Source organism: Lates calcarifer, linkage group LG6, assembly GCF_001640805.2.
Source record: "Lates calcarifer isolate ASB-BC8 linkage group LG6, TLL_Latcal_v3, whole genome shotgun sequence".
In the NCBI taxonomy this organism is placed as follows: Eukaryota; Metazoa; Chordata; class Actinopteri; family Centropomidae; genus Lates; species Lates calcarifer.
Genome location: NC_066838.1, coordinates 20,236,418 through 20,249,801, shown reverse-complemented (window position 1 = coordinate 20,249,801; position 13,384 = coordinate 20,236,418). Strand labels below are relative to the sequence as shown.

Here is a 13,384-nt window from a genome sequence, read left to right as displayed (position 1 = left end):
AAAGCACCTCAGGATACAAAACACTACTTTATCATCAAATACAAAATGCTAGTCCTTAAGAACAGTGTTTCACAAAGAATCTGCAGCTGAGTGGCCTCATGAGAGATGACTATTAATTTTTTTTTTTCATATTATTCTTATTACTGTTATTGTCAAAGTGCTAAACACAGCTACATGGGAAGTGTCTGTTGGTGCTATAGGTAAAGAGATTTTACTGAATTTTAAGCATTCAAACTATCCATAGATTAAATTATTATTGACAAACTATTTCATAACAAGAATTTAGGACACTATCCTCAGAGAGGGAGAAAGAGAAGAGAGATGTTGACGGTTTGCTGCTAGTGTATAAACAAAGGGAAGATAGGACAAGTCGTGGTTGTTATACAGATATGAAATACTGGTCTGAACAAATCGAAACTCTGGGCTATAGGGTGAAACATAAGTTGACATATTTATCTAAAATAAAATATCAGAGTGTCACCTTTTTGAGAAATTGATAGCAATGTGTTACAGGTCCAAACATTTCAGCCACAGACAGATGAGGTAAACATGTCAGGAAATGAGGCGTGTTGTCACCACAGCTTGAAGATGCTGGGTCAATATCCAGGTGTGTGTTTGTAATGGAGGGTCCTCAAATCTGATAGTTTAATGATTGCAGGTTAAAGAAACAAGGTGACGGGGTTGATGACAAACAGGCAGCTGGTCTGTAAGGATTTATCGTGTTTTTACAGAGTGAGGAAACTCTTTGAGAAGATAATTAGCCTGTAAAATGAGAATTGATCCTCCTCTGCCAGCTGGTAATGTGAATGAGTACAAATATTTGGAGAGCACGCATGATTGGCCTCTGTATTTTGTCTATGTATTTGCAGCCACTCATTGGACGCTGGTTTTATATATCAACTATTTTATAAAATAAGAGCCGCTGTAAAGTCATGCAAATAGTCTCTCTCTTTCATGGCTCCACCTTTTGCACTGCAGTTTAAAAACAAAACTGGGACTGCTCAAGGGTATCATAATAGAAGAAAATTTAAACAAATTCATGACACCAGTGGGACCATCTGGTTTAAGAACATTAGAAATGCATACTAGAGCTTTAGAAATCAAGAGGCAAATGGCTTCTAAAAACAGAATTAATTAGTAGTGTTCTACCACTACAAAGTGTTTTTTCCTCATCTAATGTTTGCCTGTTAGCATACATAAATATCAACTGTCACAGTCACTGAGACCATTTCATTCATGCTGTTTTGTATTAGCCCATTTTTATATCCATCAATATTTTGAAATAGCAAAACAACCTTGTTGTTGGTTTCCTTGGCATGTCTCTAAGAATCAAGACTTTTCTAAAAGAAATAATAACAAGCACATATTCCAAAGCTAATCAATGTCCTATTCATCACAGGGATCCACAGCCTGAATTATGTCTCTGGAGCATGTATTGGGTGAGACTAGGTTAATCAATTTAAAGGATTTCTGCTAAGAGAATCAATGGAATAAATGTAGAAATTCATTAGCAGAAATTCTTGACACCACTACTTTCCTCGTTAGATCTTCCTGGTGTCAGTAAACTGCTGCACATTGATAGATACAGTTTTGGGAAATTGTGGTTTTGTTGTCTCTTGCATTTTATATTTGCTTAATTAAAAGATGTATCCCCATATGACATCCTAATTAAATATCTCTCAAAACAATGTATCCAGTGTTCAGCACTTGGTATCTTTTTCCTTTCTAATAGCAAGTATGACTATCAGCCTGGTTGATAGATTGTAGTCATTATAGTCAAAAACACTCATATCATATGTCAGTATCAGTGCATGACTATTTCCATCAGTTAATTTCCAGCCTGTTGTGTGAATTTTTAGTAAAGTTTTTAACCACACAGCTCACAGGATAGTCAGTTGGTTTGACAGCCGCTTGATCTACCACTTTGGTCCAGACTGAAATATCTCAACGACTGCTGGATGGATTGACATGTTTTTTTGTAGAGACATTCATGTTCCCCAGAGGATGAATCATCATGATTTTTCCTCTGGTGCCACCAACACATTAAAGTTTTCATGTATCCAATCAAATATCTCACCATCTACTGTATGGATTGGCGCAAACATTTTGCACAGATAATCATGGTTCCAAGGCAATTCCATTACTTGCCACCATGAGGTTCATATTAGTGGCTTTGAGTGAAATGTCCTGACAGCTGTTGGATAGATTTCAGTTATTTTTAATTCAGACATTCATAGTCCCTACAAGATGAATTGTAATAACTGGGGATTCCTTAACTTTTACTGTAACGCCATCATAGGTGTCCAACACTTGGACACTACTACTAATACTAGCAGTTGATTGCTAAATATCCACAAAACTAATGACATTCCAATCAGTCTACCTTCTGTAAGGCTGTATGGCAAAATACATTGTACAGACGCTTAAGTGAATACACAATAAAGTAAGAAATAGCATAAGATTGTGCTATTCTGCCACAATAACAGCAGTCTTTGCTCACAACCATTGTGGCAAATGGGAGAAAATGTAGGATTTCTTCTTACTGGGAAATTAAAATGATGTCATTCATAATGACTGTCACTTTGCAATCTCAGTATGCTACCAACAAAACAAAATCACAGTGGTGTAAGTTGAACTTGCCCCAGTCCTATTTATTTCAGAATTGTAGCTTGAATGTGCTGTTTTCATGGTAAATCCCAAATGCCTCTGACCAGAAAGCGAGTTGCTTTGTGTGACACAGCGGTGACTCATGGGAGCCTCCATGTTGTCTCATGTGCTGGAAGGCTGGATGATGTCCAAGCTGCTTAGCCTGAAGGCGGCCAAACTTTCTCTCTCTGTCCCTGCTGTAGGATAGTCTGAGGATATCAGCTGGCATTAGGCTAACAGAGCAATCTCTTTAAGATCTCAGGCAACTGCACAGTGGCTGTAAGAAAGTTTTATTATACTGACCTTTTCTTGCTCATATCTTTTGTATTTATTAGTCAAGAAAAGTGCACAGACGCCGCTGGGCTGAAATTAATAAATAACTGAGCTCTCGGTTCATCACTCATTTTTCACCGCTGACACTGTCACTTTGACTGCTCAAGTTAGATAAATAAAAATCACTCTCTGACAATCAATATGGAAGCTGTCATAGCACCATTGATAACTTTTAATTAAAATGTGTTTGAGCTGCTCAAGGTTTTCTATTCCCTCCTCTGGGGCTTCAAACCTTTGTTAAAGTCTGAGTAAAATTTAAGCAACACAGCCTCACACAGGACAGTGATGGATTGGTGGGTTGATGGTGAGATTATGCAGGTGAGACAGCTCCAAGCCTTTAATCCCTCGCTCTTTTCAAGGAAACTATGTGATGGCTGTGCTCTGTTTGTTGGATTCTGCTGTTAAGATGTGCTTCTTAAACTTTTATAGAAAAAAAGTCGGAGCAGGGTGCCAGATGCGCATCTAAGTGTTAGAAATTGGGAGATTGCAACCATTGTTGTGTAGTGACAGCACCAAAACAGAGAACATAAGCAAACCCTGTTGATATTTATGTTGTGCTCTTCGCTGTCCCTCTTGGCTTTGAGGATTTCACAGCAAGACTCAACAGAATGAAATCATACATTTGAAAAAGAAAAGACATTTCCCCCCTCCTGCCAGCATTTCCTCAGTAGGCCTGTTAGTGCACACTAATTAAATGCTAGAAATTAATTTGACTGAAACCTAACATATCGAGAAAGAGAATGCACAGGGGGAGACAACCACACAGTAGCTTTTTGTCACTGCGCTTGTTGATTACCAGCAGTCATTCGGATTGCCCCCAGAGGGATTTGCAAACTGCAGGAGAAAGGGGATAAAATAGTGCCAAGAATAAAAGACAAGGTTCTGGGCAGCCTTCAGTCATGACTATCCTGGGAATTGACCGCCCGGGCCTGGGTGGGCGAAGGGAGTTGAGTCGGAACTAATCTTGAACTAAAGGAGCTGCTCCTCTGTAGTCGGGGCATGGTAGATTGGGGGGGACGTCTGCATTCTGGGGTTGAGAGAGACAGCCTCATGGATTTGGTCCGCTCAGTTGTAAAAGTCAAGTTGAGGGGCACAGATAAAACCACGGAAAGCCCACTGGTCTGTGAACACACTGAAAACAATTCTTGCTGCTTGTCTTTAAGGCATTTATTTGACTCGCTTCCCTGTTTGTTTGCATTGGTCAGACTTTGCAGAAGTAGGGATTTCAACAACTACATGGGATTTGTTGGGCATGGGTGGGTGGGTCTCAAGAAATGGGCTGCGTGAATGAACTAATGTAGCGTAGCGTGCACCAAATTACATTTAGCACAGAATGGGAGTGAGCTCAGTCAGAATCAATTCTCCTGTCCAGACCTCTCTCTCTCTTCAATTACCACCCAGTTCCAGGGTGCCGAGGCTCTGTGAAGGTGACAGGGCACACCTTGGGAGCACTGTCCACGAGTGATAAAGCACTAACAAGTCTGAGTGTTGCACCTAGCCATACCACACACTGAGGAATGGAAGTTCCACTGGGGTACAGCAATTACTACAGAATAAGCCCTTCTTATGTCATTATTACTGAGGCAGTGGGCATCTGACCACTCTAACTTTTTAAAAGGTCAGGTGGTTGAACCTTTCCATTCAGTATGAAATTGAAAGCTACACTCATCGTGATGTTTATATAAGCAATGGGTCCAGTTACTGAGTTACGTGAAAGGCTTGTAGTGACAAGCTAACAGAGAATCATCACCAAACTCTGTAGTATCAGCTGTATGAAGCATTTTAGCACCTTTCAGCTCATTGTTTTGGTTTTACAGCCCACAATGATGCCTAGCAAAAAAAATTGCTTCACAGCAGCATTTTACACACAACATTTTATTATATTTTTATCCAAGAGGCTGACTGTGATGGAAAGTGATATTTATTTTTGTGGCTACATGAATAGACAGTAATAGTAGAGTAAGTAAAAAGCAGCTGTGCATATTTTTTGAGCACCTCCAAAGCTTTCAGTGTATCTTCACTGTGGGCTGATGGGGTAATGCAATAAGAGCTCTATCTCAACACAGTGAAATGCTGAGGGGGAGTAAGGCACTGTGCCTGAGGGCCTCTGCCGCTGTCTCTAATGAGGAAAGAGAGAGGCGGGTGCAAGGTTGGTGCTTCACAGACAGCACAACAGGCAACTAGTTAATCCTCTTCTTTCTGTTCTGAGTATACCAAGCTACCGTTTCCGCTCTTCCTCCTTCCACCTTCCTCCACAGTTCCGAGCTCACTTCCCCACCGAGGAAAGACTTAGTCCTGCAGACTCTCTGTGTCTGCTTGTACCTAATTTGGAAAGCTGCTGTGTGAAAGTTGCCCAAGCTACTCCCCTCTTTGTCTGAGAGCTTGTGATTGTCTCAGCAAGTCAACTTCAATACCTGAAACACAGTGCATGCTCCTGCAGTTTCTGACTGCAGCAATATTTCTCAAGCCAGTCGGTAGAGCTGTTTTCAGTGATGTGTAAGAGACACAATCACAAGCCTGGGGCTTTAATTACACTCAGTCTGTCTTGAGTATCATAAGCAACCAACCACTAATTACCTCAAGTGCTGGTGCTCTTTGCTCCTGCTTATATAGGAGTGTAAAAACCCCACTGATGAAAACAGACCAAGAGCTGGACCCAGTGATGAGGGGATGCAAAGAGGGAGCTTTCAACCCCAATCCCTGGGCGTAAATTACATAACAATATAGTAAAATATTCATGACACACCATTGGGACGGAATCCTGCCTGCTCTGAAGTGCTGAGCAAACACTTCGCCCTTAGCCACTCTAAGACTGTGAGGAGGATAAGGAAAAGCTCAAAAGTAAGGAGCTGAAAAACAATTGCAAGCATGAGTCAAAAAACAGACTCTTGCCTCATGAGGATGGAAGCAGCGCTAGTTCCAAAATTATTTTACACACAGGTATGTTATGTGTAGGTTGCATGCTTTCATGCGCGTGCTCTTTGTGTGTATCAATTCATCAAGTTAACATGAAAATTTAATGAAGCAACTCTGATAAAACACTGACATGTAACCACAAGCAGCTACTGACCAGCATATACAGGCTTATACACTAATGTAGAAACTGCATTATATGGGGGGAAAAAAAGACTCACCATTATCATTTTAGCTTCAATCCAACAGCTCAGGTGAGGAAAAGAAATAGGTTGAAAGGTTGAGAGAAGCCAAGCCTGACTTTTGAAGTCATTAGAGGGAAGTGGTGAGCAGTGAAACCCTCCCTGCCCCTCAAAGGATTCCTGTTTACGGTTTGTGCCTTTAAAGATGGAGAAAAGAACCGGAACCTGCTGAGCCGTACCATGCAAGAGTACAACCTTAGCTTTACTTAATAGTCAGTAACCTTACGGCAAGTGCAGAGGATTGTGTTAATTGCAGCAGAGTGGTTTCTGATGGGTCTGATATTGCACAATGTGAAATTATATAGTATTTGCTCAAAAAGGTCACTGACTGCTACATGAACTTGAAGTACTTAAAGTAAAAGGATAGGATATTCTTACATTGTCAGGTATAATCAATTTGTTTTCTGTACCTCTCATCTGTATTGCATGAATTATTTTTGAGAATCCCCACTCTCCCTCAGCCTGACTCATCTTCTTCTACTTCAGTTAATGATTACCTGCATTTCCCACAATGCCTTTGGACAACTGCCAGAGAATGAGCATAATTTTGCTCCCAAGTCACCAGACGTTCATGCATTTCCACTGGCACTGAGAGAAAATGAAAACTGGGCCAAGTAAATGACCAATACTCTATAACATCCTTCTAGTTTGCATTTTAACAGCAGCAGAGGCTCTAAATATATTGTGGGTATTTGCTTTTTTTTTGCAATAGTAATCCATTGCCTAGCAGCATTGTCACTCCTGAAAGGATTAAGTTTTTACCTGAAGTAAAATGCAATCAACAAATTGATTTTTACCTCAAAAGTCTCATTCTACTAAATCAAACAATGCAATCAAGTATAATACAAATGAATAAAACACGGGTGGGTGGCACAGATGATGAGTTAAATTAAGCACAGTGGGAACATTTTATCAAGTTGTTTACAATATTACGCTAAATTTGTTTGTGATATAAATAAGGGTACACATTAACAAAAACAGGGAGAGACACACATCTGGTGCACTACAGTAAATTGAAATGCAGGTAGAAGGTCTACCTCATGCATATGAACTATCATCATGTGACCTGCTGTAGTATTAATAGTATTAAAATACTAAACCTGTATTATTCTTTTCACCTGGGCCACTTCTGGGCCCCATACAAATCACATTATCGTGGCTTCTTGTTTCTCTATCAGTGTGATTCATGAAAAATTGTTCTGCCTGTCAAGTTCAAAACAGAAGATGAGTTGATTAAAGGCTTTCGAAGCTTCCCAGTTCTCTACGAAAGTTTAATTGAAATACTACAGGAATAAATATGTAAAGAAGACTGCTTTAAGAAAAGGTAGCCAGTGCAGATTTTTCCTTGTATTTATAATTAATGTTGTCTGTTGTATACATTGTTTTATGTTCAGTGGCACTGTGAGGTGCGAGGTGTTTTTCAGACTTTCATTTGATGAAGACTTTTTCTTGTCTTTTCTGATTTTAGCTGTGCGAACAGAGTTACTGTCCATATACCTGATCCAGTATATGCTGTCAAATAAAAGGCTGCAAACCTCTTAAGCCTTAGAGAGGCAAGACAACTTATCATAGTCACAGAAGAAATCCTTTTGCAATGTTTGGACAACTGTGGGTTTTCCAGGTTTAGTTTTTTATATATATGTATATGTATTGTGCAGTCTATTCTTTTTCTGAGATAAAGCACCACTATGACTAAACTTCCTGTTTACCGTACATGTGTTTTTTTTTATGTTTTATTCTGACTGTACTGCCAAGCTATGTTGTTTCAAAACAAACCTGAAATGTGTCAGAAATCTTTCGTCCTCCACTGACACAAGACTTCCTGATACTTTTTAAAGCTAAAATGATGTGAAATGTCCATGTAGAGACTGAATACCCTATGTTTTTTTTACCATTAGCCACCCATGGAAGTGGATGCATTTGCACATACTCCATTACCTAAAAGCCTGTTCTACGCTTTTGTCCTCTTCCATCTGAACCCACTGCTGATGCAGAGAGTCAGACAGGATCAGCTCATGGTTATTCTGCACCAGCGCTGTGATATGCCAAACATGCTCATCTAATGGTTACTCCCAGTATCTCCCTACACCTGTATCATGTCAAGTACAGGATGGGGATTCTAGGATTGTACCCAGCAATGGTACAGGGCATCCAGTGCTTGCGTGACCAACCCAAGAAATAGGCACACAAACTCTCTAGCTTCCTGTTTCCTCTGCCAAAGACTTGTTTGTCAGTTCCAGATATCAAAGTGTATGTCTCTTGACATGAGTGGGTTGGAAAGAGGTGCTTTTTAGCAACCATCTCTTGAAATATAGTGTTAGTGTTATAGTGTATAGTGGAGTGGCAGCATCTTGTAACATTCTCCTCTGTCCCTCAGTGGGATTTGCCAGTCGTGCTCAAGGCCCTGTCAAGGAGGCTGTTCAAGCCCACTGGGCAGATACCTCTAAGGATATTGTCCATCAAAAAAAGATTCCTGCTTCAGTCCATCTAAGGCCCATCAGATTCTGAGTTGCACTATACTCACACAAAACTCATTTTTTGCCCAAGTCTTGGATGGTGCAGCTCAGTGCCCTTTAGAGAAGGAAAAAAAATAGAAAAATTTAAATAATTTGTTCCCACAGCAAGCTTTGGCATACTGTTTGGAACACACAACAACCCATTGGCAAAATCCTGTCCAAACAGAGACTTGCCAATTAGCTTTGTGAAGACGTCTCACGAGCCTGTGAGTGGACAGCCCCTCCTCTGGCAGTTCATGTGCCCTTCACAAGGAGTCTGGCAGCATTAACAGCCTCGTTTGGTGGAAAATTTGGGGGTTGGAGAACTGTGGAATAGCATAAGTTGTGGCAGTCAGCCAAGCTTTTTAGGCCAACTCTTTCTGCAGCCACTGTTGCCTTCTGTACAGAGGTAAAGAAAGCAGTGATGTATTTTTTGGTGATGTATTTATGTCTTTGTTCCTGCCTGTGCTCTGTGTACTGACCAACCTGTGTTTGTAGGCAAACCACTGCTTGCCTCTGCAGTGTTATGCAATGAGACAGTCCCTGTGTGAGATATGTCAGCAACGTCCTTACCCTTGCTCAGTGTAAGGATAATAAGAATGTGCATTCCCATGATGGTGAAGGCTGTGTGACAGCTCTGTGCATGGCACTAGGAAAAAACTTGAGACTTGAGAACTGGTGCTTGTGAGGACACGATACTGATGCCAGCCTCATGTCAGACAGTTCATCTAAAAAAGCAGAAAGGATGTAGGAGCACAGCAGTTATTCTGGTTGGTTTGTGACATGTCAATCAGGTTTCTGACGTGGTGTATATCGCTTCACCTTCTTGCCCTCTGCTGAACCATTAGTCCACTGTAGAATGGCGGCAGACAGGTGAGACATTGTTGAATCAATGTCACAGCTGGTGATTCAGGCCCCATCTTCCGTAGGGCCCTTTTAAAAGATGAAGCCTGTGTGAATAGCGCAAAGGCTACATACTCTATTGTTTGCTCTTTGGAAGCTCTAACCATGTTCTCTGCCGCTCCAGAAGTCACTGAAAGCTAAATGAAAAAGTAACAAGGAAAGTTAGGCCATTATAAACCTTACACTCAGTCGCTATAGGGTTAAATTGATTCACATTGATGATTGGCTTGTCAGTGATCTGACTGTTTCTGCCATCATGTTACTTATCTCAGATCACTACCAAACCTTGATCCAGAGTTTTTATAAGTCTCTAAACTTCTATTCTTTTCAAAAGTGTCTCAGCTAAGTAATTTTTAGAAACTTTTCTGTCTGCTGTCAAGGCCTGTCACTCCACTGAAACTGCACTTGCTTAAGTGGTAAATGGTCTCCTGCTTTCTGTGGATTCAGATTCCACCTTTGTGCTTCTCTTACTCAGTGCAGCTTTTGATACTATAGATCACTGCATACTCTTAGACTGTATGGAAAAAACAATTTGCCATCTCTTGCCTTGCTCTCATGAGGTTAAAGTCTTGTTTATCTGAAAGAGTGTGTTTGGATAGTGTGTTTCCTACAATAATACTGCATCAATATTTTCTGATGTGGAATATGGAGTACCCCAGGGCTCTGTTCTTGGCCCTCTGCTTTCCTCTCTTTATATTTCACCTGAGATGCTGGCCATTGGCCCGACACATGTCGCCTCTTGTGTGTTTGTGTAGTCTGTCCTCTTTCCAGGTCTTTGTGGTGGAAAGGTGGTTGTGTGGCTCAGGTCCTATCTGTTGGCGGCACCTGGAAGTAGCTTAGTGTTCTCCCGGATCATATTCTTTATTTATGTTTAGAGTCTGCGGTATAGTGTTGTCATTCTGATTGTCCACGCCGATTGATCCCTCTTCTGTTACTGACACAGTCCTTACACTCATTAGTTTGATTGTGGCCTGTAGTTTGGTCTTACAGCTCTGAGCAGGTATTACAAAAGTCTTATCATATATTGTTTATGTTTTACTCTCATTTGCACATTACATTTGGTGAGATAACAAAGTGCAGAAGCTCATTTTACACACTATATTTGATAGCAGTGCAATGAGCTCATGCGTGGCTTCCCTGAATTAATTAGAAGAAGGCAACACTGAAGACTCCCGGCAAATTAATGTCATTAGTAAAGAGAATTATGGTGTAATGATCAACTCCTAGTTTTCTGGACAGTGGGAAAAATGTCTGAAACTCACGTGATTTAAGTTTCTGAGAAAAATAAAAAGGTCAAAAGAAAGGCAGTAAGAGCATGGACTGGGAAATGCTGAATAAGAGTGTATGTCTCTGACTTTATGTGTTTGTGTTTGTGTGGTGACATTGGCATGATCTACGATTGAAATTCAAAGTTTGCTTTTTGTTTGTGTTGTTTTCAACTGTAAGTCTGAACTCCAGAAAATGTGTTGCAGGGAATACCCTTTGGGAAATTATGTGAAATATCCGTGCTCTGCAACCATGATTAGAAAGATGGTGAGGAAAAAGTAAAGTAAAAAGTAGACACTGACTAGACAAAGTTGACTGTAGGAAAAAAAAAACTGACCTTGAAGAGACGCAAAATGTTGGCTACCATGATTGACACGGAGCTGGCAGACGCACCAATCACTCCCACCACTCTCTCAGGCTTAGTGATGATGGGCGGCCCTCCGCTGAGACACTTGACATCAGTTGAGTCTTTCTCAATCAGTGCCTGAACAAATGTCAGCGACTGCTCCAGAGCATGGGTGTCCCGGGAGCAGGTGTCCAGGATGCGTGCCCCTAGAGTGATATTAGGCAGCAGCTCATTGTCATTATTGATACGATCCAGGGCAAATAACATGGCCTCCAGCCTATGGATCCCTTTCTCCTTCTTCAGCTCCCCGCAGGCTTTGCCATCATTCCCTCTCGCGTGTACTGGGAACAGCCCACCCAAAGATATGTCCCCATCAATGCGTATTGAGTTGAGGTGCGTGTGGCCTGGCATTTTGGGTTTGGCTGCCAAGACGATCAAGAAATAACAAGCCTGCAGCAACACCCAGCAGCAGACGCCTCTGTGGCAGCCAATCCACACTCTCTCAAAGCCTCCTCGCAGAGTCATAATGAAAGGCTAAATCTGCATCCAAATACAAATTTAAGTCCTTTGAAAATGAAAGAGGTGTGCACACATATAACCACACACACATACAAATGTCCTGAAGGTTAGCTGCAATATTTTTCAGAGCACAGTTGTCTTCAGAAGTCTCTTCTCATGGTTTCTAGCTCTGACACAAACTCGGTAATACTAATTATGCAGCCTCGCTCTCTTTATCTCTCACCCTTTCTTCTTTCCTCTTTGTGTGTCAGTCTTCCTCCTGCACCTGCAAGTGGTGGCTACATGCAGTAACTAAACAGTGCAGGGTGAGCTGAGACAGAGTCCACAGAGAGCGTTCTCATAAGGCGAGAACAAAGACGGGAAGTTTTCCTCTCTTCTCTCCTCCTGAACCACTCAGGTGCTTTTAGTTTTCCTTCAAGCAGGCAGAATGTCAAGAGACGAGCCAGCGGGCTCCACAGCGGGCTCCTGAAAAAAAAAGGAGAGGAGAAATGTTTAAGACACTGAAGAAACAGCAGAAAGAGCAGTGAAAGTGAAGTGAAAGATGAAATGGAATCACATTAATCTGATTTTAACAAAATATGTGTTGATGCGGGGCCTCATTTTCATCCACTACTCTAATTTTGTCTCTGCTGTGGAATCTCCTGTAAAAGTCCTACTTCAGTCAGTGGATGGGAGATAAGTTACAATGTCATACTCTCCGTATTTTAATTGATATCACATTCATAACAGCTCAGCACATTTGAATCAGACAGTCAGAGTTCCAGTCTAGTTTCTGCATCCCCAAATTCAAGCAGAAATAATACCTAGACCCCAGCCCTCCACACAGGAAATCTGTTCTGTGTTGCACCCATGCCTCAACTGCTTTCAGAGCACTGCAATGAATTATTTCTATGTGCCTTGAGCATAACTGATTCGCTGCTGCCTGGCATCGTTCCATAGACTTCATAGCCACACACTGTTCTGCTCATGTAGATCGTCTCTAGAGTGTTTTACCAAGAGGTTATGAAACATAATGCTAAATTAAGAGCACAGGGTTCTGATAATCAAAGAAACAATATTCCTCGAGTTAGGAATGCATCTGCTCTTTGCACATCTGATTCCTCGTCGTCTCTCCTTCCCCCTTGTATCAGCAGTGGTACTGGGTACTGGGTGTGTGTGTGTGTGTGTGTGTGTGTGAGTGTGAGTGCACATTCTCTCAACAGTAGGTTGGCTTCCTCCACAGTGCCAGACTAATAGAGCGGTGGATCTGGGCACAGTGGGAGAGGCTTGCAGCTCGCTCTCTCGCCCCCTCGCTCTCTCTCCTTCTCTCTCTCTCAATTGACCATCACACACACACACACACACACATACACACATACACATATCTGTCAGGCTTTACTTCATGCTGCTTTTGTATGCTAACATACAGACTCCCACTGCGCCGTAACAGAGGACACAAAGGGCGAAAACTCGTTCAGGATGAGAAAGTTGTGCTACATTGCAGCAGCTGTCAAACTCATCACTGTGGAGCAGTGATATTTTTGCGATTATTTTAATGTGGATGGAGGTGCAGTGGGTGGCTTCATCCACCATCTTTTCTTCCAGCATTGAATACATACCATCTCATTTAGGTGTCAGGAGATTTGCCACATCTCATGAATTATGGAGAGTTTTGCCATCTGCTAGTCACGTGTGCATCTTTACTTTCTTTAACTTTGGACATCCAATCAAATAATAAAGAT

General features: G+C 41.5%; 1 protein-coding gene across 1 annotated transcript in view; it reads right to left on the bottom strand.

Annotated features, from left to right (window-relative positions):
* Positions 1–13,384, bottom strand: part of LOC108882111 (metabotropic glutamate receptor 4) — a 160,920-nt gene that overhangs the window by 103,184 nt on the left and 44,352 nt on the right. Inside the window, 1 exon segment of the mRNA XM_018674405.2 lies at positions 11,136–12,128. Coding sequence (XP_018529921.1) covers positions 11,136–11,669 — 534 coding nt within the window. The 5' untranslated portion in view covers positions 11,670–12,128.